Source organism: Falco punctatus, assembly GCF_963210335.1.
Source record: "Falco punctatus genome assembly, chromosome: 11".
NCBI lineage: Eukaryota > Metazoa > Chordata > Aves > Falconiformes > Falconidae > Falco > Falco punctatus.
Window position 1 is genome coordinate 26493739 of NC_137591.1, and position 27192 is coordinate 26520930.

The following is a 27192-nucleotide window of genomic DNA, read 5'->3' on the forward strand; positions in this document are numbered from 1 at the left end:
GGATCTTGGTAGTAGCAATGCTGTTACTTAAGAGTCTTGTCCCAAATAATGGAAAGCTGCTGCAAGCTAGTGAGGGAGGTGGTGCTGTGAGCTGGAGGGGGAAAGAAAAAAAAGTTCACATCAAACAAATCTGATCTTACTCTTTGATAAAGAGTGGTCTTTTGGTGCTACGTACATCATATCAACATTTTAGGAAGGGTGGTAAAAGCACGTTATAAGGAAGTAAAAAAAAAACCAAAAAAAAACAAGCTTTCAGTGTTGAGAGGGTTTGGTTCTTAACGTAACAGAAAAAGGGGAGAAATAGATGATCGAGAAAGATTGTGGGCTGTGACCAGTACACTGTGGTTGCATATGTGCACTCATATGCCAGCCTGGGAAGAAAATAGCTGGTGCTTAGCCCTTAGGTTTTATCTGTTCAAGAAACTCAAAATAAGAATGGATGACTTGAAATTTAAGCTAAACAATTTCAGCTTAAAAGTAAACCATGCAGCTTTAATTGGGAAGATGAGTAAGTGTTGAAACAAAATATTGATGCAAGTGGTAAGTTCTCCAGATCTTGATGTCAAAGCAAGATAGATTTGGATAAATAAATACGTCTGTAAGTGTGAATTGCAGAGCTTTTATAGATGTGACTGTGAAATTCAGTATTCCTTGAAAGTGATTTCATACTTGGTCATTCTTTTCCTTAAAACTCCCTGAAACTGTACATTTGTTTTCTTCCCTCCAATATCTCCAGTCATTAAAGCATTTTAGTAGAGTGTTTATTTTGTCTCTAACAAAACCAAACAAAAAACATCAACAAAAAAACCCCAGCAACCAAGAAAACCCCAGCTATTTGTGGTTATCTGCAAGTACCTGGGGAAAGAAAAATGGTTATTTTAGGTAAAAGAACCTCAAGAATTCTGTTCTTCCTCATCAGGTAACCTTTGTTGCATAATTATATAGGAAAGAATTAAGTTTTCCTGACGAGTTACTTTGCTGCTGGCCTGTTGACACTGCTTTGGCCAAGATTTTCTTGTGAGGCCTTCTCTCTTCTTAGTCCCTCTGGCTGCACTGCAGGCAGGCCTTCGTTCTTTCTGCTGCTCCCATCCTCACAGGTTTATCTTCATATACTGCAGGCTGCCTGCTGGCTCTCACATTGTGCATTTTTAAAGTTATCTGCAGTTCAGCGCCTGCTTTTGGGGTCATTTAGGGATGCTAGTTCTCTTTGCCTAATTTGTTGAGAGCGTTTTTGGAAGTTCTCGGGCTCAAATGTCGTAGAAGTAAGTGGCAATCGATTTGGACTGCACTACAGTGTTTCCCTTGCTTATGTCGTCTGTGGAAGAATCTTCTTGTGTCTGAACATCTGAACTTTTATTAAACTTGTTTGTTTCTGTGTATCAGGCCAGTTTTGCACTGAAGATGTTGATGAATGTCAGCTCCAGCCCAATGCTTGTCAGAATGGAGGTACCTGCACCAACCACAATGGAGGCTATGCCTGTGTCTGTGTCAATGGTTGGAGTGGGGATGACTGCAGTAAGAACATTGATGATTGCTTCACTGCCTCCTGTGCTAACGGATCTACTTGCATTGATCGAGTGGCTTCTTTTTCATGCATTTGTCCAGAAGGAAAGGCAGGTAAGGACAGAAAACTTGCATATATCTGGCACTTCATAGAAGATACTTCCTGTATGGTATGTGTTGCTTAAAGTGGTGTGTTTATTCTGCACACTTCGTGACCAAACCAGGAAGAACAAAAGGAAACATGCTGTCCGTATTACCTTTTTAACCTCTAGTTCAGGACAAAGAAGTATTTATATTGGGCTGGAAGACAAACTTACTACAGTTTAGATTGTAAGGAAAGCAGATCTTTTCCTAGCCCTTGGCAGAACCTGTATTTGCTTGAGAAGTTATTCATGAGGGTGACTTGCTCTGTGCCACTTACAATAATTGTACTTAAAAGTCTAGAAGGCAAATTTAGATATTTTGGCGTGAGTGAGGATGCCCTTACTGGTATATTTGTTTTTGTAGGGTAGGTAAAAATATAATTTCCTAACTACTACCCAGAAATAAAAATGAACGGTATATCTGAAGTAAGAAAGTGAGCTTTATGTGCACCTGTATTTTCAGCTGTCAGAAAACTCATCATGCTGGTTAGAGAGAAGAGTTAGTTAACTGCTCCAAGGAGGAGATTTTGGTAATGATAAGCCATTTTACGGCTCTAGAAGTGCTGTAGACACCTCTGAAGTCACAGAATACATGTTTAAGTATAATGTTTTATAAGTGTGCGGTGAAATCCCTGTGGTAGTCTATAAGTTGAAGCGTATAAGATATTGCTTAAGCTTCTGGCTGTGCGAGTCTCTGTTTGAAGTATCAAGACAGAGGATTTGATTGTGTAACATAGAGTCTGACTGCTATATCTCACTTTTTTGAATAAACTCTCAAATGTTTCTCTAGGTCTTCTGTGCCACTTGGATGATGCATGTGTTAGCAATCCATGCCAGAAGGGTGCTCTGTGTGATACCAATCCTGTGAATGGACACTATATTTGCACCTGTCCTCAAGGCCATAAGGGAGCAGACTGCACTGAGGATGTGGACGAGTGTGCAATGGGTGAGTTTGTTTGCTATTTGTGAGTTCTGGGTCATTTGCTTTATGCACTAACAGAGGGGCAAGAATACACATTTTGTCATAGCTTCTCAACGTCAGTGTGATTCCTTCCCTACTCTCCCCCTTCCATTGCAGTGTCTTTAGATGAGCTTTAAATCTTGTGTGAGACTTGGGGCAAAGGGCTGAGTCAGAAGAGTTGTCCATGTTAGAGCTGTTAGCCTCTGGAATATGAAAAGCAGTGAGAGGCTTAACCATTCTTCATTGTGCAAGAGGGCTTTAGCATTGTGTGAGGAGTGCAGGCAAACAGATGCCATAATTAAGCTGACCCTTGGAACTGCAGTGTACAATGAAAGTACTGCAGTGTGTGTGGGAGTTGTTGCAGCTCCTGCCTTGGTGGAAATATATCAAGGCTGTTTGACAGCCAGAATATGGCTGGATCTTTTGAGTGCCTTCCAAGACTGGTGACCATGTGGGGTTTTAAAACTGTAGTTCTCTGATATCATGCTGTTGTGTTGTTTTGGGGACTGGAGACTCACAGACTTGATTATAGTTTTGTGAGTGCTAGTTCATGCTTCTAGAGTGTGATGCGTGAGGATAATACCCAGCCAGCACTCATAGGAAGTAATGGAAAGAAGCATTTCTTAGAATTTTGTTCCTCGGTCTGCCTTGGACAAGAGTGCAGCTCTTTTCTGAAAAGGAAAAAAACATGAAGGACTAGTTTGGTTGTTTTGTGGCTGTGGTGGCATCTTGTCAGCCTCAGGAGTGAAGTAAATGTAAAAGATGATCTAGAGATAAGGCCTGGAAAGCATCATTAATCCTCTAGTCCCTGCTAGTTGGTACTCTCCTCTTAAGAACTGTCATTAGTATTACAGACCAGAGTTGCTCCTTTGGTCCATTGGTAATAATGGCAGTCTTTCTTTTTGCCTCTAACAGGCAAGTAACTGCCACATGCTTTCTTCAATCTCAGTAGCCTTTCCCTGGAAGGATGGACAGTCGTTCCCCAGTATTAGTTGCCAGAAAGGAATGGCCACTGGAAAAGACCGTGACTAATAAGGAATGCTGTGGCTTTCCTGCTCCAAGGAGGGGTTTTGACACACACACACGTTTTTATTTTTCTTGCAGCAAACAGCAATCCGTGTGAACATGCTGGGAAATGCGTAAACACAGAAGGCTCTTTCCACTGCGAGTGTTTAAAGGGCTACACAGGACCTCGCTGCGAAATGGACATCAATGAATGCCACTCAAATCCATGCCAAAACGATGCCACCTGCCTGGATAAAATTGGAGGATTCACATGTCTCTGTATGCCAGGTGAGGGGAGTTTCTGACTGAGACGGGGCTTCCAGCAAAGGAAAAACTCAGAAAGCAGAGCACAGGGAGAGTTGCCAGCTGTGCTGAGGTGGAACACAAAATTGCAAAGGGGTGAGGCTAAATGAAAGGGTGAGAGCGATCCTGCTCTGGCGGCACCAGCCAGGAGGACTTGGCATCTGTGTGTGGGAGGGAGAAGGCAATTAGAGGACTGAGAAAGAAACTGGTCTCTATGTCAGCAAAGGAAGTTGGCATTTGGAGCTGAACTGTATGTGAACATTTGTTACTATACCTCTTAAAGTGCATGTGTAGAAACTTAGGTTTCTGAAAGCAAAGCAAGTGCAAACTTTAAGAGTGACTGTGGTTTGAGATACGTATATGATGATTCTGCATAACAGAGTTTGGGTTTTTTCTCTGCTTGAAACACTCCACACGATGCAAGCTCCCTTTGACCTGGGGAAATAACTGTAAACAAAGTTACTTTATTGAAATCATCTCCCTTATGAGGAAAGTCTGAGGGAGCTGGGGATGTTTAGCCTGGAGAAGAGAAGGCTGAGAGGGGATCTTATCAATTTCTACAAATACGTTAAGAGTGAGTGCCAAGAGCAGGGGACCAGGCTCTGTTCACTGCTGCCCAGCAACAGGACAAGGGGCCAGGGGCAACGGGCACAAGCTGCAACACAGGTGGTTCCATCTGAATAAGAGGAAGAACTTCTTCACCTTGAGGGTGACGGAGCCCTGGCACTGGCTGCCCCAGACAGGCCATGGGGTCTCCTTCTCCGGAGACACTCAAACCTGCCTGGACGTGACTCCATGCAGCCTTGCTGGAGGAGACCCTGCTTTAGTGGGGGTTGGTCAGGGGTCCTCAAACTACGGCCCACGGACTGGATACGGCCCCCCAGGGTCCTCAATCCAGCCCCCGGTATTCACAGAAACCGCCCGCCCACCCCTCCCCCGCCGGGGGTTGGTGGGGGAAACCAAGCAGCTGCAGATGACTGCCTGCCACTGCATCCGCGCGCCGGCCCCCTGGTTAAAAAGTTTGAGGACCCCTGGACTAGATGGTCTCCAGAGGTGCCTTCCAACCCTGACCATCCTGTGGTTCTGTGAAATCGTGCTTGTAAAGCTTACATGTCCAGCATACCAATGACCTCTGTAGCCTATTTCACTTTCTAATAGAAAGTGGTAAAAAAAGAAAAGTGTGCAAGTAGCTGGTTGCACACCCTTACGAAGCACAATGAAAGAATTGTGACCCCTGCAGGTGATCAGCTGGTACCAGGAAAGCTGGAATGAGTTTTTAATTGATACCTAATCTATTTTGAAAGGTGGAACTCTACTCCCAAGTATTTCACCCTTCTTAGTGTTTTTCTTTTACTCTGACATTGGCTAAAAAGCCTTAAGCTAAAAATATCTGTGTGTTTGTTTCTTCACCTTTTACTGTATATTGGCGCACATACAAATACATTAGTATCTTTCAAAGTGTTAAAACATAACCCTTCTCATCAACTGGATGAAAACATTAGATGGAAATTGAGCACAGACTTCTCCTGTTACTGCTGATGAAGTGAGCATGTTCAGCAACAGTGAAAAATATACATTCAGCGTCCCTTTTTAACCTCTGGTATATATTCTTACCTTGTAGGTTCTGTCCAAGCTGCAAACTTGCAATGAAACCAGGCTTAGACTTTCAGCGCTGATGTAAGAGGCAGTTAGACTTTCAAGGGCACTTTCTTAAGGCCTTTGTTCACCCTTTTTTTTTTTTTTTTTTTTTTTTCGGTAAACAGGTTTTAAAGGTATACACTGTGAAGAAGATATTGATGAGTGTCTAAGTAATCCCTGTGTGAACAATGGAGAGTGTCTTGATAAAGTCAACCGCTTTCTCTGTGTCTGTCCTCCTGGTAAGTACATATTTCTGGAAGCTTTTCCTGCTTTACCTTAGGAAGAGTTGCATAACCAGTGAGAGATTGCAGGTGGTATGTTTCTTGTGAGTTTCTGTTGTCTTGGTGCAGCATCTGCTTGAATGAGTGAGTTGCAATCACTGATAAATAAGAATAGACATGTATTGGTTGCAATAATATTGTGCCTGTAACTGCCCAAGTGTTGAGAAACATACAGTTGGGTGTCTCAAAGAGTAGCCGGCAGCATGAATTTCTCTTACTGTGAATATCATAATGAGATAATAGATGTGTAATCCCAAATATGTTTTAAATATCAGAGCCTCTGCATGTTTTTTTTTCTGAAGTTTTTAGGCAGAAGCCATTTTTGCATCAGTTTAGTTGATGTTGCTTGCACCATGAGGGAGGTGGATTGGGTCTTCACTCTAGAAAAGGATGAATGCTGAGTGGAGGATTCAATGTTAGCTGTAGGGTAAATACCACTTGTTTTCCTGATGGCTTATAAAAAGTTTTGGGTTCTGAATATATCTGACGGAAGCCTGCTCTTCATCCCTTGTTAATGATGTTCTGGCTTCTCCTGCCAAGAAACATTCCTGAAATTTTTTGGTTTTTTGCTTGAGGTGCCTAAGGCTCCGCATCATCTTGATATAACCTGTTGATAGTTTGTTAACTATTTCAAGAAGTATATTGAAAGATACAGTGCTGTATTGTACCACATTCCACACTGGTGTAGTAATTCTAGTCTAAAGGTTCTAGTGATGTATGCATTTTTGTTCCATTTTAAGTTACTTGCTTTGATTACTTGAAAGTTTTTATTGGTGGCCTCTCAGTTTTATAGACAGGCCTGCTGTCCAGTGGTTGACACCACTTGTGCTCTGTCTGCTTTATTTCTGATTGACTTGGCCATCTCAGTTTTCAAGCAGAGGCTCCTTTGACCTGGAGGCTAGAAACTATGTTTTGGCTGGTGGTTTGGATGAGGAACCAATCCACCCAAGGTGTGGTGTGTGTGCACAATGATGCAATTGAGTTTAGATTTACTGGGCTTATACCTGGGTGGTTTTAAAGATTTGCTAATAATTCCTGGCAGTGCAGCTGTTTAGATTAACTTCCTCAAATTACTTCTGGATTTTCATCTTTTTTCTGCCTTTCAGGATTCAGTGGTGCTGTGTGCCAGATTGATATAGACGACTGCTCCAGCACACCATGTCTTAACGGAGCCAAATGTATTGACCATCCCAATGGTTATGAGTGCCAGTGTGCCACAGGTTAGTCTCGTGTTCAGAGCCCCTGGAGATTGTGTGTAACCTAAATACGTAAAGGGGTGGCCAAAGAAGTGTCAGCATTCTTTCTTTCTTTCTCTGAAATACTGCTTGTTTGTTGCGAAGCTTTTGTCTACTCCTTTGCAGCAGAGAATAGTATTTAAGTAAAGAAAGCCTTTCACTTCTGACAGCAGTAAGTTCACAGTTGATGGGAGTTCTGGCCTCCCTCTTTCAGCCCCATCTCTTGCTTCCCAGAAGGTGACAGCTTCTTCTGTATTGACTGTGGAATCCATGAGTGAAAAAACAGCAGTGTGAAGCCTTTTATCTGTGGCTTACCTTTCTTTCTTCCAAGTCGGATTATATAGTACACGGTTGAAGAACAGGAGATGGACAGAGCAGTGCTATTTCTTTTGCATCAGGCTATTTTATGTCAAAAGTAGAGATTGAAATGCAGTAAAAATTGCGTCCATTGGAAGAAATACCACACAGCAGCTGCCTGCCAGAATGTAGTTAAAATGACTTGTCAAGCATCATACAGAAATTTTGACAGAGCTGTGGATGGAACCGAGGTGGTTTTTTTTGAATGCATTAAATTCATTTACTGCTTGGTTAATTACACATCCAAAAGCATCAGGTTTATTTATGGGATTTTCTTATCTTCAGACCTCTAGGAGTGCTGTAGATATATTTTTATCTTAATTTTTCCATCTGGTTAAATAAGAGGGTTCAGAGCTGTTACAGTCTAATTATCAGCAAGGAACAACTTTTGGTTGCTTTCAGTTAATGGTGCCTGATGCTTGTGATGCAGATTCAGTTGTCGAATGCATTGGCTTTAGCTCTTCCATTAGAGAAAAAGCTGAAAAATTCCTGGAGCCACCTTTGTCCCGGATAAGTGCTCTTAGATTGGCTAGGCTGATGTGCAATTTTTCTCATTTTGGATCATTCTAGTAATCAAATTGTTAAGGCACATTTGACTTCACTAATATATTCTGCACTGTACAGAATAGAGCAGAGATTAGCCTAAAAATTCTTCTCCAGTCTTTTCACACACACCCTCTCCCCCTTCCCCAACGTGCCTGAAGAAACAATGAATTTGTTGAAAGTAGGGGAATGCAGTAGTTCTGATCAGGAAAGGAATAGTTATTGTTAGAATTCTCCTTTTGATTACTGCATGTGACAGAATAAGCTGGCACTTGCAAAAAGAAGAAAAAGCTCAAAGCCTCTCCAAACTTGGAGACTTATCTTTGAAAGTCTTTTTTCAGGCTGGTGTGTAGTCTGGTTGCTTTCATTCGTTGAGAGTGCCGAGTTTGTCAGGCCTGGGAGGGTTTGGGCTGTGTAGCGGAGGACAGTGTGGAGAGCTGCACCTTGACGAGCACGTTCTGCCTTTGCGCACTGAGCTGCTGGAACCGCCTCAGTACAGAAAGCCTGGGTGTCCCAGATGGGGAGGGAAGACTGCTGCTTCCATGAAGGCACAGTGACTTACGGAGCATTTTCAAGGAACAGGCTGAAAGCAACCAAAATGTTTGTTACTGAAGCAGCAACTCTTGGTAAAATCCTTAGTTAGTACTTTGGCTGAAAATGAAAGAGGGACCCTGTCCTAGGGTTTTTTTCCATCCTGTCTGAGATATTCTTATGTTCTATATTCAGGTGGGTTTTTTTCTAGTCTAACTCTTGTCTGCAAAGAGGGAAATTATATCTCAGTAAGGTGTGTTCAGTTAAGAGATTGAGAAATACATCTGATCTTTAAGTGGTTCAGTTGAGCTACAATAGGAGGCAAGGTAATAATTTTTTGAACGAATGTATGCTAAGTATTATATTTAATATTGACAGCCTTCTGTAAGACTGAAATGCGGAATTCATCATTGGGGCAGGTCAGTTTACTGGAAAATGATGTTTGAGTATGTTCTTCCTCTATTAATCTCATATTATGAGTGATATGTGTTCCCTGAATGGTAATCGCCAGCTGCCGAAGTGATTGAAAACTGCAAAATGTTTGGCCAATTGCTGTACAGATAGCTCTATTTACTGCTTGCTTTTTGTCTTTTCTTTCCCTTCTGGCATTATTCCACTTCTCCTTCCCAGTGGTAGATCATGGCTTTTCTTTTCTTGAGTTGTCTTAGGTCTTCCCTCTTTTATTTGCCTCTGTTCTCTTTTTTTTTTTGTTGTTTTGTTTTGTTTTGCCACTGTTCGTCCTCTTATCGGTTTGTTTTTCCTCCTTCCCTAACATCTTTTTATATCCATCTCTCTAACTAGCTTCCCTTCCCTCTCCCCACCTGCTTCCACACCCATTCATCCATGCATATGTTCGCAGAACTTGGAAATTTTAGCCGTCACCTGGTATGTTTGACCACAGAAATAACCACAAACCTGTATGAAAAATGGGGAGCCTGTTATCCACTTAAAATACTCAGGTGAGAATTGCTCTTCAGCTGTTGAAATTCCCTGCAGCTTGGTTTGTATCATTCTCCAATTGGTGTCTGAAATTTGAAGTTCTACCTTCCTAATCTTCAGCTGCTGGAAGGCAGCGTGAGCTGTTGCTCCAAAACCTTGTCTCTGAAAACCGTTTATTTTAAATTGTCCCTGTTTCATTTAGCTCTGCTCCATCACGGAAAACAGGGCTCTTGCGGGAGTTGTTTGCTGCTCTTAGCTTCCTGAACCATTGTTTTAGCCCTTCTGCTGAATAGGTTCTGTCCTTCTCTGTTGCTCAGGATGTTTCCCAGCTGAAGCAGAATGAAACAGGCCAGATTGCCGCTTGTTTCATTGCTCCTAACCAAAGAGGTTGCATGCAGTCTTTCATAAATTTGCAGTTGGTGCTTGATTTGAGTTACTGAAAGGTTTCCCAGTGAAAGGGGCAAGAAAGTTTTTAATAAGTGGAGCTGCAGGGGCTTTGCCGTGAGCCGAGGGAGTTCCCTTGGGAAGGTTTCTGCAGCATCTTTGCAGTAATTCCTCAGTCTAAAAAAGTCAACCCTCCTGGTATTGTGTAGAGGAAATAATGACAGGGGAGTGCCTTCAGATAGTTTATACTGATGCACGTAAATATTTCTCATGGAGATTTACATGTTTCCTCTCATTGCTACTGTTCTGAGTAAACTGAAGGTAACCACTTCCAATGCCAGGATTCTCCATGCAAGATGTTGTTCTGTAATGCTGTGAACAGTGGAAGAGTGTTGTTTTCCAGGGCTGGAAAATGGGCAGCAGTTGAGATGCCCTGTTACCCTCTGTGCTGTCTGCCACTTTGCCGATTCTTAATATGATTCTTCCTATATTTGCATTATATTCACTGCAGCATCATACCAGTTGCCTTCTTAATTACTCCGATTCATCATTTTTCCTTAGGTTTTACTGGCCTTCTGTGCGAGGAGAATATCAACAACTGTGATCCGGATCCTTGCCACCATGGGGAATGTCAAGATGGAATTGATTCATACACATGTATATGCAATCCTGGCTACATGGGTGCCATATGCAGCGAGCAGATAGATGAATGCCACAGCAATCCCTGCCTCCATCAGGGGCGCTGCATTGATTTGGTGAATGGCTACCAGTGCAACTGTTTGCTGGGCACTTCAGGTACATAAACCACAAGTGGAAGGATTGGATTCTAGCAGAATTCAAGCATTTAATTATTTCTTACATGTGCTCTGATTTGCATACAGAGATAAGCTTATGGTATGAGTGTATCATTTTTATATTACTTTTCCTTGCCGAATTTTGATGTGTTTGTGTGGATTACCTACCCTCACTGCTATTGCATCTGGCCTTGGAACAATTTACCTCCTCTTTACTTCTAAATTCAAGCAAAAAATAGGTATGGTATTCAAAATGGTTTACTCTTTTGTTTAAACATGTAGTACAAGTTCAGGGTCATAGTCGGCACCCGGTAACTCAGGTGACATTCCTTGGTGTCGCAGTGCTTCTGCACCATCCCCTGTTCGAGGCGTCCCAGTGCACGTGTAACTTTGAAGCAGGTGGGATTCTTAATTTGGCTATTTCTGGGAAACAGTTTTCTTGTCGTCTTTGTAAGATTTGGACCCTTATTCCTCTATCTTTTTTTTCCAGGAGTGAACTGTGAAAATAACTTTGATGACTGTGCAAGTAACCCATGCATTCACGGGGACTGTATTGATGGCATTAATCGCTACAATTGTGCTTGCAAACCTGGATTTACAGGTAAAGTCAGCTACCAAATAGCTTTGAGTTGCTTTGAATATAGTTATCCAGGTAACTAAGGAAGCTGTTCTTTGCATACTGACTGCAAGGGATTCGGTTAGTATCTCGGTAGATTCTTCTAATCTTTGAATCTCAGCATCTTACATTACAGCAAGTTTTACAGAGCAGAAAAATGGCCTAACCTGTGCTGTGAAATACCATTCTTGTTAGGTAATTATATCCAATTCATGGTTCTTGGGTTTATAACAAATAAACCCATGTGACTTTGGTTTATTATTTACAGCTTCTTTTCAGAGCCAGAGAGGTTGTGGACAATATGGCAAGGTGTTTGATTAGACAATACCTTGGGCTTTGACCATGAACAGTATTTCTTTCTGTGAAAGCAAAGCATTAACTCAGTGTTGTAATCAGCTGCTCTCCACTCTGAAGTCTCCAACTGAACCACCTGCTTTTTTCAGTACTTCTCTTTCACAGCGTGGTCTGTTCTGTTTCCTTTAAATTACAAGGACTTACCTAATACAGTAAAAGTAAGGCTGAAAAAAGAAGCTTTTAGACACTTTTGAATCCATGCTTAGAACATCAGGACTATTTCTGATGACTAAAGCACATCTCAACACTGTTTATAAGGGACTTAATATGTTCTGAGCCATGTAGGGTAATGTGCTCATAAAGTGATTGTTGTAAGGCGGTTGGTACTGTTTATAAGAGTTTTCTCATCACGTTTGTTACTGTTTATTATTGAATGATTCTAATTAGAATTGATCTGAAATGCATTAGAAATAGCACTAAAAGGTTTCATGTGCTTTTCTCTTGGCATCTTTCTAGACTTTTGATGCTCCTTTCATCCTTTGGCTCTGGCATGGTCATACTCTCTAGCCTTCAGGACAGGAAGAGGATGACCTTGGTCACTCTTGCCTTTCAGGCTGCTTTGTCGCTGGCCTACCATATTTGTTATCCCACTGGACAGATTCTCTACCGTTAACGCTATTAAAATAATTAAGTAATATGATGAATTGTCATATTCCAGGATCTAAAGAGCTGGCTTTCATGGAATCTCATTACTTTGTCCTTCCCTTGTGTTAAAAATGCTTTCAGTGTACTGCAATAGTCACTTTGTTTAGCTTTCCAACCTCACAAGATCTTACAGTCGCTACTTCAAGGATCTTGCAGTTGTAATTAGAGGCAGGCAAAACAGGAAATGGTGTTTTTTAAAGTCCCTTTTGCGCAATAAACCACAAGAACTGTATTTACTGCAGGCAGTATGGCAATGTTGGTTGTTCAAAGGATAGGTGCTTTCAAAGCAGAGAGCAGGACTATGACAAGTGGAGCTCAAGGGGTTTGTTCCAAGCATGACACAGCTGAGTGATTTTTGCCTCCCTAATCAGTATTAACCAGTGATTTTTAGTGGAATTCTGTTGAGATTCTTGAATGGTTTGTAAATACTTGTTGAGTGGTTTCTAGGCACAGAAAAGTGCTGCATCTTTCAAAAATGCTTCTCTTGACTTCTGTTAAAGCACAGAGGCATGCAAGCTCTGTCCCACTGCATTGGCTTTTCTGAGTTGTGTCTCAGGGCATGTTCTCACAGACACGCAAAGCAGATGCTCTTATAAGAAATGCTACTTAATAAGTATTGGATTTTTTTCTAGGCCCACGTTGTAACGTGGACATTGATGAATGCACATCTAACCCCTGTCATAATGGTGGAACATGTCTAAATGAAGTCAACGGCTTTCGGTGTGTGTGTCCTGAAGGTTACCATCATCCTCACTGTCAGTCACAGGCAGATGGTTGTCTTAGTAATCCCTGTGTACATGGCAACTGCACACATATCACTAGTGGGTAAGTACTTCTTGTCACGTTAAACTTACCTGCTACCTTCTATACTTTTTTTTCTTGCTTTGCCTGGAGTTCCAACTTGTCTTGAGGTTTCTGGTTTTTCTTTTAATTTCTCAGATTAGGATCCAGACATATCTGCTGCCCATGACATAATCACAGTAAGGGGTAGATATTTAGTCACTAGCTGCAGTCTGCTGTTTCAACATAGGGTTTTCTGTCCTGCATTGTATTCTTTGCTAGCTTTGCATGGGTCTGTAGTGCAGGGTGGACTGCCATCATCTAAAGGCAGGGTTTGGCAGCTCAAGTGAGTAGAGTGAATGCAATTGAAATAAAGAAGTGGTTCCAAATTGAACCTTTGGGGAGCAGCAGCTACTGTTCCATCAAACTCTAAAATGTTGAGCGTGGAGACTATCTTTGTTGGCTAGTGCTGTTCTTGCTACCCAAATACTATGTATTAAGGAACAGGCAGACAACTTTTGACACTAGGAGATAAAGCAATATTTGACTTAAACACTTTGTCCAGCTTTAGTTACATTGTTGGATGCCTGAGAGAAAACAGGAAAGCCCGTTCTGGCTCTTTTGATGGCAGTGGTTGCTTCTGAATCTTTCCATCCAAGAAGACCAAATGCTGATTTTGGGAGCCCTGAATCAGACCTCCTTTTGGTATTAAGTGCAGGGCCTGTGGAGTCAACAGGTTTGGGGAGGTAGGGCTTGTGTTTGTGGAACTTCTCAACTGTACATCGAATAACAGTGCCTCCCAGATGTGTGCTGTGCCCTGGAACGTGCTGTCGGCACTTGGGCAAGGAAGTGATTTACCACTGTGGATAGCTCTGTGGGGCAGGATTCAGCACTTTCCCTGGAGCTGGCAGGAAGACTGCCTTTCTTGCTAATTCAGCCTCTGCGTAAGCTTGGAAAACAAATGTTTTGGTTCATCTTGCCTGTCATGTCACCTGCAGTCATATTTGTGCCCATGTACGCGTTTTGCTCGGTGCCAGATAAAGTAAGTCTCGCTTGCATGAGAGAGAGGGAGACCAGTGTGTGTGGTGTGGCCTGAGTCTGGGGTGATTCACCAAGTCCTTGGTTCTACGTCATATGGGTGGAGTGCTGCTCCACTTCAGATTTTGGAACACGATGGAGAAGATTGCTCCTGCTCCCAGCCAGCTGTTTTCATTTGTAACCACTGCTTTGTATTAAATCAGTCTAGTTATCTTTGGAACCTATTGTTCCTCTCCACTTCTTTTAATCTCCCCCCCCCCCCCCCCCCGTCTTTGTTTAAATGTGTTGAGGTGGTCTTATCAAAGCAGAAACATATTGCTGGTTGACTGAGCACTTTGTGAAAACTGTAAGGGAGGGAAGTGTGGTTTTAAGAGAGGGTTTATTTTCAGTGTTTTCAAAACTATACAGCTGGGGTAGGCAATCTAAATGTAACTTAGGGCTCTCTTAAAGAAAGGTCTTCTGGCTTTCTCTTCAAAACTAATCTGCAGGAGAAATTGGTAGATGATTTATTTTGGAATGCTCTAAAGTTACTGCTGGTTTTGCCTTTAAAGGTACAAGTGTGTCTGCGACCCAGGCTGGATAGGAGATTACTGTTCAACGGAAGGGAATGAATGCAAATCGAACCCATGCCAGAACGGAGGAACTTGTGAGGATCTGTTGAATGGATATAGATGTTCCTGTAGGAAAGGATTCAAAGGTGAAAATTCAGGCAGAAGTTTCTATTCTCTTTTTTCCTTTCCACTTCATTGCACCCTTAGTGCCATTTTAATCATTTCATTAAACTTCATGGAAATAGGAATCAAAAGGGGAAGTGCCATGTTTGTATGAAGTTAAATTGCAGTCAGTTAATGTAGACATGATACAGCAGCAGAATATTTAATAAAACCATATCTAATCTTGTTTGGACTCATTAAGAAAACTCCTGATGACAGCTCAGCTTAATTTTCTTTGTAAGAAAGTTAGACTGAGATTATGTAAAGGCAGTGGGAATTGAAGGGGCATTAAATTTGGAATTACCATGGCTGCTGTCTGCTTGCGCCCACTAAGCCCATGAGTCTCCTTTTCCTTCCATTGAGATTTTTCAAATACAGAAATACTGTCCACTGCTGTGTAGGATGATCATGCAAGTTACGATCTACAATGTCTTTATTCGTTCTTCCAAGAAGCACCAAGCTCTTAGCGGCATACTCTCCTTTTTCCCTTTCTGCTTTCTAGGAGTGAACTGCCAGGTAGTGGTTGCTCCTTGTTCCCCTGATCCTTGTGAGAACTCAGGAATCTGCCAAGAATCTCCTGACTCCGAAGGCTACACCTGCCAGTGTGCCCCTGGCTGGGAAGGTAACGGGGATGGGGAACACTGTACTTTCAACACTGAGCAGAACTGGCATTGAGCCTTTTGACCATTGCCTTATGAGGAGTCTAACGCTTGGACTCTCCATGTTTCAGGGGAGAGGTGTACAGTGGATATTGATGAATGTCTCTCCAAGCCCTGCAAAAATCATGCTCTGTGCCATAATATTCAAGGCAGTTACCTGTGTGAATGTCGGCCAGGCTTCACTGGAGGAGACTGTGACAGTAACATTGATGACTGCCTTTCAAGTGAGTATCGGCAGATTGTTCTGTGTTCCAGTTTTTCCTAGAAATAATTTTGCTGTGCTATTGGTGACTGCTGTTTGACAGATGCTGAAGGCTTTTTTATAATCACTTATCAAAAAGAAAAAAAACCCACCAAACCTCAGCTTTGAAAGACTTGCATGTTTGAGGCAGTGAAAACCCATTACATTCAGCTGCTAGAAACAGACCAGTGTCCTGATAGCAGGAGTTGTTCCCAGATTCTTAACTTGAAAAGGTCCCTAGAGTTTAGATACTTCAGTAAGGAGCACTGTTAAATGAAGAATTATATTTGCCTGAAATTTTAATACACCAAGTTAAAGTAACACTGCAGGGCTTACCTGTATTTCAACTTGATTGAGGTGTGGTGGGAATCTGGAGTATAGCAGTCTTTCCTGAACTGTTTCTGTCTGACATCAATGTTCTGGAAAGAGTGGGTCCTGTTGCTGTTCGAGTTAATCCATATTTGAAAGCAAATTAAGCAGCAGTAAGGCCTCTGTTCCAGAATAGGTATCGGTTGCAGGATAGCCCGTACACTGATGAGTACTGAAACAGTTTAAATTACAAGAAAGCAATGTTAACCTCATGCGCCTGACACTGTTGTTTACAAGGCAAACCAAATATATAGTAGCTGCTTTTTCTTGCTGGGCACATTCTGTATCATCATCAGATAAAAATCTGAGTCTCATATGTTTTAAAAGTTCATGTGTTACTATTTGAACAGTGCTTTAGCAAACCTTGAGGGAGATCACGGTGTTGTAATTTTTTAATTGGCTGGCTCTTAAAGAAAAACAAAACAAAAAGCTCCCCAAAATCCCCCAAACCAAACCTCTGGATTTTTTTAGAAAAGCATAAAAACAAACCAAAGTCTTAAATGACTTTAGGTAAGAATTTAGAGAATTGTGCTTGCATTTAAAAATATTTAAATTTGTGACTGCTGTAGAGAAGGATCCAAACAAGTCTATTAGCAAAAGTTAAGCGTGGGAGACTCCGAAGCAGCACTGCCGAAAGAACTTCTAAGGCATTTGGCTCAGCCTGAGCTTTTGATTGCCTCTTTCTGAGCAAACAGGTACAGTACAAAAAATGTCACAGTGCATTGACCCAAAGCTTTGCTTACTGAAGCCAACAAAATTATTGCTTGTCTTGTTAGTTTTTACGTGGGTGTCTGAAGATAAAAATGTTTTTCAAGTGTTCATTTTTCTCTCTTGAACAGCTGGGAAATCTCTCTCTCTTCCTAAGTGTTCTGAGAGCTGTGAGATTCATCCTATGTTGTCTGTTAGGCAGCACACCCATGAGGTTGAAGAAGAATTTCAAATTACTGCTACAGCTGATTTCATTTAGCATAACAAAAACCTTCCATGGCTTGAGCCAAATGTCTTTAATCTATGAAGCAAACAAACCCTCCAACAACAAGAACTTATTGAAAAGTTGATAACTCGAGTCTCCTTTTTCTGTCAGTAAATGTGTGGCACAGAAAATTAATGTGCAGCTTTTGGCTTCAGTCATGAATGGCTGAATGCCATAGAGACAACATTTTTTAGCTGCCAGGGGTCTCACTTTGAATGTGCTTTTTCTCTGCAGTAGTCAAATGACCTCTAAATGGATGCAGGTGTGTCTCTTATAACCCAGATTTTTATCATGTGAGCATATTTCTCAGTCATTAAATGAGCTTTAATTACCTTTCACATCTGTTTTCTTCATTTACCAGTGAACAAAATGATCTTGTACTGAACTGTGAATTTTTGGTGGAGTCTATTTGCATTTTCAAGTTTGTATTTTAGTAGTACTTTAAGTTAGTCACAGATTAAAAAAAACCTGCTCTGTAACCTTTTTTTCACCCCCCTTCCTGTCTCCCCTTTCCCTCCCCCCTCCCAATTTCCCTCTCTGCCTTCATATATGTAGGCTTTTGGTCTAGGGAATGCAGAGTAGAAAAGATGTCTGGCTTCAGAGGCAGTATCTGACAGGGGAATGTGGGTCTTCAATCCGAAAGTGGAAGGAGTAAAGCAGGAAGAAACTACTGAATGGCAGAGACCTTTCAGGCAGATTGGTACTTGTGGAAATAGAAGGAATACACTAACAGGGGATGCCTTAGGCCAAAAAATGGTGATATGCAAGTAGCAAGACCATGGTAGGGATAAAGAAAATTTCAAGAAATGCAGAGGTGAGGAGAATCCAAGGTGGTGTATGAATTTATGAGCTTTTCTGCCAGCCTTTCCCCAGTCAGTCTTTGATACTGGGAAAAATGCCAAATGCTCAGTAATGATAAGTGCTCATATATACACTATTATACCCATACGTTTGATTTGACTGGACTACTTTCATGCTTAAAATTAAGCACCGAAGTTCTCTCGTGTGTTGAGCAGTGTCTGGAAAAGAGAGAATGGGCCAAGTTCTTTTATGAGTAAGATTTGGTAAGGAAGAAGAAACCTTGCTGTGCTGTTTGTATTGTGTTTATCAGTAGGCATTTGTCAAAAAAGCGGAGTCTGAATTTTAAACCAAGAGGCTTTGGGTCTGGTTTTGTTGGTTTTGGTTGAACACATCCCAGCAGAGAAACCTTTAAGCCCTGAAGCTTGGTCTTGATCCACACCTTCTTGTGAATTCATTATTGATAGTGCTTTGCAATTACCTCTTCCATAAAGTGCCTCAGAAAAACCCATCGGTAGTCTGTCACACTCTGGGCTGTGTGATACTTTTTTCCTAAATAAAAGCTACCACTCTAGGCCTGGCCTTTGTTACCCATTTTAACACTTGGTGTAATACTTCTGTCTCAGATCCCTGCCAAAATGGAGCTTCATGTGTGGATGGGATTAACTCCTTCTCATGCATCTGCCTGCCTGGATTTCACGGAGATAAATGTCAAACAGATACCAATGAATGTCTGAGCGAGCCGTGCAGGAACGGAGGCACGTGCACCCACTACGTCAACAGTTACACGTGCAAGTGTCAGCCTGGGTTTGAGGGAACCAACTGTGAGAACAACATCGATGAATGCACTGAGAGGTGAGAGAGCTTCACTGTGCTGCCGTGCTAAGGTGTCACACGATGTGTGCTCGTGGCTTGAAGTCAGTGCTACTCAGAAGCAGTTTCTAATGATGAGGATCTGTTTTCCTGCCTTTTGTCACCGAGACATGCAAAGAAAACTTGCTTACCTTGTGCAGGATACCAGCTGGAAGGCAGCTGCCTCTCAAAGTTGGTCTTCAGTTTGCATGACTAGTTAGAAGCTTAGTTCCATTATAGGAGGAATATGACAGTGTTTAACAAATGTTAAGACAGTAACAGGTGCTAGCTTATTAAAAGAGAAATAATTTATATTTTTTTAAGACCATTATCATATAAGGGAGGGGAAATAATTGATCAGTCATGAACAGTTACTGTGCTGAGAAATACAAAAGCCGCAAAAATGGAAGCAATGGCCAGCTCTTAGGCAGGAAAAACAAATTAGCCCTGAGCTGAGTTACTGACAGCAAATAACATGAAGAAGCTACCAGGAGGAACAATAAACCCACAGATTCTGTACTGGAAAGGTTTAATCGTCAGAGATCTTTTAACACTCACAAATTGGATGCGGTTTAGCAGAGTTGAGATAAAACCTAGAGTCATTCTAAGGGGAAAGTGTGGAACTGAGTTAAAATGCTCAACAGCTGGTCCTTATATTAATGGGTTCACTTGGTAGTTTTAAAAGCTCTTTGAGTGTTAACCCTGTGTATCCATCATCTGCCTGCGTATTTATTTTAAGCTTTGCTAGGATTGATGTAAGCAACCTCAGATTCTCAGGTTTCTAATAAAGCTTGAAGTGGTTAAAAAAAATATTTAAAAATAGTCTGCTCTAGTCTAGTTACTAGAAACAAATAAGGTGCCTAAATGCAAAGCTCTTGGTATTCTCATACGTTTTCTGCACACAAAGAAAAGATCATTCTTTTCTTTTATAAAACAGCATTTGTGGGGGAGGAAGTATTTTAACATCTTTCACTTAAGAACAGGATTGCGTCACTGATGAGGGTGTGTTTAATCTACACACCAGTTGTTTAATCAAGTGAAGTATGTTGGGTGTTTTAGCAGAACCTAGTTCTTCCTTGAGGTTCATCCTGGTTTTGTTTTCATTATCGGCCAGGACAGAAACCAGTCTTGCAGGTATGAATGAAGGATGTAGCAATTTTCAACACTCTGCCAAGCTGAACCAGTCACACCCTCTCAACCAAAATTTACTGAGCTATGCTTAAGAGTGCCATGATGGTTGGCTAATTTGAATTTGGTTCAAATAATTCTTCCGTGTCTTGTGTGAGAAGCCGCCTATGAGAGAGTGCCATCTTCTTTTGGAGATGGGTACCTGATTTCAGTGAAACGTGCCAAGTGATTGGTAGTTCCTCTCATTTTCCTTGTTTTGCCATGAATGTAAAAGAGCAGGTTTTGCTCTGTGTAGAACAGAATTCATCCCACAAGGCAGAGGAGCATCTCTGATAAATAGGTTGATGTTGACATCTCTACTGTAATCACAGTCAGGATCTTTGACAGCGTGCAGAACAGATAACAAGCATGAATACATTTTGCGTGCTTTATCAAGCTGATTGAGTCTGATCTAGGGTTATTTTCAGAGGAGCAGGAGTTTCCTGGCAGACATTTTTTCAGAAGGAAAAAGGAGTCAGTTTTGCAGGAGGCATCACTTCTGACTTTCCCAGTCACTTCTCCACTGCCACCTAATCTGGCAGAATTTCTTATGATCAGAAGATTGGGGGAGAGGGGTAATTCCTTTGATCTGAATTCTGTCAGGGCATGTATGAGTAGTTTTACAAATCAAGGAGTTAAGATTCTCATGAGAAGAGGAGGAAGGGATTTAGCAATACCAATACTTTCACGTAATTTCAATGAAGAACATGCTTGTGTTTTGCATGTTACACAGACTTTTTCCTTGAGAAAATATACCTGTGACTCCTTTGAAGCTTTAAAGAAAAGGCAAATTGTTTTGTTTCTCGTAATTAGTAATACAATTGTAATCTGTAATAAAATTTGTATAAAATTTATCAGTTTGAGCAAGCCACACGCCTACCTGGTATGGTACTGTTTGTGGTCACATTGAGGCTGGGAAAATTTCATTAACTGAGTTACCTTCATCACCAATAACTCATTGGAACCCTGCTTTACTTTCTTCTCCTGCCAAGGTAAAAGACAGTGAGCTGGAGTCCCCTGGAATTGCTGTTACCTGGTGTGTGCTTCATTAGCAGCAGCTTACCAGTGGTCAGAAGATCCTGTAACCTGGTTTTCTCTCTCGTGTCAGTGAAGTTTGCGCGCTGTTTGGCTATGAGTTAACTGCGTTTTGTTTCAGTTTACCTTTGTTCTCACTCTCTTGCAGCTCCTGTTTCAATGGAGGTACTTGTGTAGATGGGATCAATTCCTTCACTTGCCAGTGTCCGGTGGGGTTTACAGGACCCTTCTGCCTCGTGGAAATTAATGAGTGCGATTCACATCCTTGCTTGAACAAAGGCTCCTGCGTGGACAGCCTGGGCACATACCGATGTATATGTCCTTTGGGTTATACTGGGAAGAACTGTCAGGTGGGTGACGTTTCCTTGCCCATTTTGCACAGGGGACTGTTGTTTGAACCATCCGACAGCACAAGTGACTGGGTTGGATGTGAGGTACCAAATGTGGCAGAGCTCTTGTTCCTTCTGTTCTGTTACAAGGTGGTTGGCCTGTTAGCCCTGAGAAAAATAAGTCCGGGGCCTCTGTCTGACAGAGCAGGTGCCCCGGCTCAAAACTCTGGAAATCAAAAGTGTCACTTTGTGAGGAGGAGGAAAAACACTTGGTTATTTATGAGGACAGGTGTCACTGGAACTTTCTAGATTAGTTTTCTTCTTAAATGAAAAACAGCTGTTAGCTTTGGAAATGGCTGCATTTCATTTGAAGCATAAAATTGTCCTGACTGAAGGCTGAGTCCTGTATTAAAAAAGAAAAAACAGACAAACCCAAAGAAAGAGCAGAGTATCAGTCTGATTAGCAGGCCCTTGATTTAACTGGCTTATTTTTTTACGGGGAGGTGTTGTTATTCTGAGTTGATTGTAGATTTTTTTTTCCATAAGAAGCCAGAAAATGTTTTAGCGCAGTGACTGACGTAATTGTCCTGTTCACAACCTCAATAAAACCCTCTAGACTTACTTGCAGTTCAGGTCAATTAGTTTTTCACAGTTGAGCATAGGAGCTGCAAACCCATACTGTAAATGACCAACTAGTACCTATTAAAAACTTCAAACTTGGCATATCGCAGTGGAAACAGAATATTGATTTAATTTTTCCGATTGGAGGGTTTTTTTCTTTCTTCTACGCTTACCAAAACAGCAAGGAGGATTTGGGACTGTTTCTAGCTTGGAACAGTAAACATTGTATTGGCTTCCTCCATAAGCAGTCTGCATGCTGCCATAAAAAAAAAAACAAAAACACAAAACACAAAACCAAACCAAACCAAAAAACCCACAAACCTGTGAATTTCTTAAACTACTGGAAAACACTACAGTTTGGTAAGAATTTTGCAACTGTCTTTTCATGCCAATGTGTCTTTGTAAAGCAGTGGGTGTTAGAAGCAGCATTTTAGTGGCAGTGGGGGAGGTGCTTTTCAGAAGCATGTTGAGAGACATTCAATTGCCAGGTCTGCTTCTAGGTATTGCTAATGGAGGAAGTGAGTGTAAAGGAATGAAGTGATACAAAAAAGCAACCCCTCTGCTACCCTAATTATACATTCTGGGCACACCACTTAAACCTCATCGGGAGAATTAGCATTGAGAGTGATCGTAAAGTACTGTGAAGTTCGCTAGTTCCTCTTCTGTTATGTTTGCTTTGTTTTTACTTGAGAAAAGGATTAATGTTCCTGTCCCCAAATTAAATGTTGTGGATTCTCAGAAAGTCTGCTTTACGTTTGGAGAAGCCTGATCATAATGTATTACTCATTTTACGCAAGAAATCATAACTTTCTAAATTTATAAGTACTATTCAAAGCTGTATTGGAGAGATTTCTAGATTACAGCTACACTGTAGCTCTTGTCTTGGTGGTAAACTGGCTTGACCTAATTAGCAAAGCTAAATAAGCAGCACAAAATCAGACAATGATTCATAAGTTATAGAATTTGCATGTAAAACAGTCAGCTACTCATTACAAATGCAGAAGCAAGAGGCTTGGTGTTTTTCTTCACGCTCAACTACATGTGATAAAACTTAATTCCAAGTTTCTTTTTGGTTGCCTGTGAAAGCACAGATTTTTCTACTTTAATCTTTATGAGGAGACAGTTTGCATCTGAAAAGCAGAACTTTCTGCAATTGAAATCGCATTTTACAGCCAAAATTCAGTACTACTCACTTTAAAAACCTCATCCTTCCCTCAAGTCAGCTTGAAATCAATCAAATAGCTGTATTACTTTGAAGACTTAAGTGTTCAAAGAGGAAATGATGGTTAGTCGCTGGTTTATATTAGGTCAGACAGTTATTTTGGGTCCTCACTCCACTTTCATGTGATGATTTACTGAGTTTTAGTCTCTTTGTTTGGAAACTTTTTTTATATAAGGACTCAAGAAAAGCAGGATACTTTGGCCCCTCTTCGGTTCATAAAAAGAGTTGTGGGTTTTCAGTTGAAACTCAGAAGACAGGAAAACTCAGAGAGACCGTACTAGAGCAAATGGGGCCAAAAGCAGGTATGGTGAGCTAATGACAAAAAGGAAAAGCAAAGATCAAAATGGGGAATACATCTGTGTCCTGGTTTTGGCTGGGATAGAGTTAATTTTCTTCTTAGTAGCTGGTACAGTGCTGTGTTTTGGATTCAGTATGAAAATAACGTTGATAACAGACTGATGTTTTAGTTGTTCGTGAGTAGTGCTTACTTTAAATCAAGGACTTTTCAGTTTCCCATGCTCTGCCAGCAAGCAGGTGCACAAGAAGCTGGGAGGGAGCAGAGCCAGCCAGCTGACCCAAGCTAGCCAAAGGGCTACTCCATACCATAGAACGTCATGCTCGGTGTAGAAACTGGGGGGAGTTGGCTGGGGGCTGCCAGTCGCTGCTTGGGGCTGGGCATCAGGCAGTGGGTGGTGAGCAGTTGTACTGTGCATCATTTGGAGGGTTTTTTTCCCCTTTGATTTTATTCTTCTCCCTCCCTCCCTCCCTCCCTCTGTTTTCATTGCATTTGTTGTTATGTTTTACTTTATTTCAATTATTAAATTGTTCTGATCTCAACCCATGAATTTTAGCTTTTTTCTGATTCTCCTCCCCATCCCGCTACTGGGAGGGGAGGTAGGGGGAAGTGAGCAAGTAGCTGTGTGATGCTTAGTTGCCAGCTGGAGTTAAACCGCAGCTATTTGCCATCCTCAAAAAGCAGTGAAGATGGGGGGAGTTTGGGAGAAGAAAGGGCACTTGTTACTGTTGATAGCTGGAAGCCTCCTAATAATGTGGAACTAGAGCCTAGTCTGAGATAAAACTAAATTTTCTCAAACACAGCTAGCCAGAGATCCCTCTGCATAGCAAAGTGTGAGGATCAGCTTACTCTTGAAATGATGCTGCTGTCGGGGGGCTAATTCTCTGTATGTCTGCAGTTTCCTAGGCCTGTGAGCTCTGGAGACACAGTGAAGCACCTGGCTTAGACTTGGGAAGTCTTCCTTTCTTTCCATTGCTACATGGAACCGGTTTTGCAGAGCTTCCTTTCTCTGCTTCCTAAATTTGTACCACCAGTAGTGTTTCCTAGTGCGCTTGCCATATATGTTGTTGTGGGTTTTTTCTCTCCAGGCGCTCATGGATCTGTGCAGCAAGTCTCCCTGTAAGAATAAAGGCACGTGTGTCCAGAATGGAGCCCAGACCCAATGCGTCTGTCCACCTGGCTGGACTGGTACTTACTGTGACGTGCCCAATGTCTCCTGTCAGGTGGCAGCTTCACAAAGGGGTAAATAAGCATCCTCTGTGCTTTAACTGAAAACATTTCCCCTTGCATCATTAATCTGCGTCTCCCTTCCCCTTATGCCTTGCATGCATTGGAAATCCCAGAGAGCTTGCCTCTAGGTGGTCAGTCATGATCACTTCTGATCTAAAAATCTCTCTGCAAGGTTGTATTTGGGAGGCAAAGCTTTCTTGATTCTTCCTGACATAAGAAGCTAGCTTCTACCATAAAAATATTAGAAAAGAAGAATTAAACTTTTCACGATCCTTAGAGTTTCAGTAGTACCATTTTACATGGGCTGCCTATCTGGAAAATACATCAGCTGTTTATGCTTTTCTGCTAAATCCCAGGCAGGCCAGGTTTAAGACAGGTTGTCCTTGTACAAGGAAGGCATCTTGTAACTCATGATCTTTGTAAGTATTTTCACAGAGAATACTGGCTGCTAAGTGTGCTATTTAGCTACGTAGGTAATACCATTTCCCCCCAAAGCCGTAATTTCCTGCTTCAGATGGATGTACATGTAAAAGATTTGGGGTTTAAGTGAATTTATTCCTGAAAGGTGGCTTTGTAGCCCAGGCTGATGGAAGTCATGCCATTTTCAGTCCAGGAAATCCAAACAAGGAGATTCAGTGTCAAAGGAGAAGGATGTCAAGCTCCCATACCTTCTGCAGATGTTCTAGGTACAAACATTGAACATTTGTACTGCAACAGTAGTACTTCAGATGTGTATTCACTAGCCAGTGGTAAAATAATACAGCGGTACAAGTACTTGATGACAGTGTTGATGTTGATGATCCAAAGGGTACAGAGTGGTGACTTTATTTGGAAGCCAGCTGTGGTTCAGACCCACTGTAATTTAAAGAGTAACTCTTCAGGTTTTGAGTTGCAACTTTTCAATTTATAACGTGCTTTTGTACTTGTATTTTAATGTGTTTGCTCACTTTATTTGACTTTGTTTCAGGAGTCACAGTGGACCAGTTGTGCCAGCACTCTGGCCATTGCCTCAATGTTGGGAACACACACCACTGTCAGTGCCAGGTGGGTTACACTGGCAGTTACTGCGAGGTGCAGCTGGATGAGTGTGACTCCAGCCCCTGCCAGAACGGTGCCACCTGCCAGGATCACCTGGGTGGATACCAGTGCAAGGTAACGCACGGTGGTTCCATAGGAAGAGGTCTAAATATTTACAGCATTGTAATGCAAAGGAAATCAGAACAAATCAGAAACACATATGAGTGGTAGAATAGCTTCAAAGAGGGGATAAAAGCGATCTGCACCTGGAGGGAATTTTTAATTTAGCTGTGGCAGAAGCAGTGTTCCTGAGAGGCTTTTAAGACTGAATTAGAGGTGTAATTGTAAGGAGGTGTGGTTGATGGGCATTTGAACTCCTTCCCTCTTTGAATACTGAGTTCTTATCTTGAAAGATTTTTGCTTGAGGTGTGGTTTATATTAAAATATATGTAGAATGCATTAAAGGAATGTTGCATTCTCCCTATTGGATGGGCAGAGTATGCCTTGACTCTGGGGGTGGGAGATGCCTTCCACTGCTTTTTGTTTCCTACAGCTGATGCAGAGAGCAGTGTAGACCATGATATTATGGTATATCAACCTTCCTAAGCTTTTCAGAATGGTGGAACACCATGGAAGCTCGTGCCCACAAGGAAAGGATGAGTTTTATGTAACCTTAAGTTAAAACTACTAAGCCAGTCTCAGCCCTAAAGGGTGTCAGGATTTGATCGCTACATTTTGAGGAATAAAGTCACTCAAATTCAGACATGCAGCGTGCTGTTGAGTACTCACATGGTCAGGTGTGCTTAAGCTAGCTGGCTGTGCAGCGCTTGAAATCGCTTGCAGTTGTATAGCTACAGAGGCAGTCATATTCTGTACCGCTGAGGGCCCGCTTTGTCTGTGGTAGCCTTTCTCAGATGTCTACTAATATATCTGTTAGGGGAAGATTATTTACACTTATTTTTATACTGGCAGTGTGTTCCTGGATACCAGGGTGTCAACTGTGAATATGAAGTGGATGAGTGCCAGTTTCAGCCCTGCCAGAATGGAGGAACGTGTATAGACCTTGTCTATGATTTCAAGTGCTCCTGTCCACCAGGAACTCGGGGTATGAAGCTCAGCAATTAAGTGAATGCTACAAGAGTGGATTTTTCTTTCTGACTACTGGTTTGATGATGGAGAGTCTAAAGGGAATGCATTATTTTCTTTGAAGAATGTTCCCAAAGTGCACCAAATCCCTTGAGATACATATTTTCTCTTTAAAAATAAATGCTGCTTTTTTTTCTTTTAAAGGAATAGGTCATGACAGTGTCCTTTGGGAATGTATGATCTGTCTTTGGCAATGGGGATGGGCGACATTAAGATCTCTCCCAACCCTGTCTGTTTTGATACAGTAAATCCAAGGTTTCTTTTTGGCTAAGATGGTATGAAATAGACAGAAAACTTGCTTAGTTTTTGCATAATATCCAGTGTCCTTTACTCGACTAAATTTTGTCCCTGCATTGTCCTCTGTCCTGGAGTCTTCTGTGGAAAAGAAGTTCAGTGCCTTCAGGCTAGTTTAAACTATTTCAGCAAATATGAGCTCTTTTATTAAAACCTTTTTTATTAAAAAAAAAAAAAAAAG

General features: G+C 41.6%; 1 protein-coding gene across 1 annotated transcript in view; it reads left to right on the top strand.

Annotated features, from left to right (window-relative positions):
* NOTCH2 (notch receptor 2) overlaps nucleotides 1-27192 on the top strand; it is an 87283-nt gene that overhangs the window by 41547 nt on the left and 18544 nt on the right. Inside the window, exons 6-21 of the mRNA XM_080407312.1 lie at nucleotides 1384-1617; nucleotides 2437-2592; nucleotides 3712-3900; nucleotides 5679-5792; nucleotides 6941-7054; nucleotides 10385-10618; nucleotides 11108-11218; nucleotides 12865-13057; nucleotides 14602-14747; nucleotides 15266-15385; nucleotides 15494-15646; nucleotides 18430-18658; nucleotides 21006-21207; nucleotides 24413-24566; nucleotides 25522-25706; nucleotides 26544-26676. Coding sequence (XP_080263438.1) covers nucleotides 1384-1617; nucleotides 2437-2592; nucleotides 3712-3900; nucleotides 5679-5792; nucleotides 6941-7054; nucleotides 10385-10618; nucleotides 11108-11218; nucleotides 12865-13057; nucleotides 14602-14747; nucleotides 15266-15385; nucleotides 15494-15646; nucleotides 18430-18658; nucleotides 21006-21207; nucleotides 24413-24566; nucleotides 25522-25706; nucleotides 26544-26676 — 2667 coding nt within the window. The remainder of the gene's footprint in view (nucleotides 1-1383; nucleotides 1618-2436; nucleotides 2593-3711; nucleotides 3901-5678; nucleotides 5793-6940; nucleotides 7055-10384; nucleotides 10619-11107; nucleotides 11219-12864; nucleotides 13058-14601; nucleotides 14748-15265; nucleotides 15386-15493; nucleotides 15647-18429; nucleotides 18659-21005; nucleotides 21208-24412; nucleotides 24567-25521; nucleotides 25707-26543; nucleotides 26677-27192) is intronic.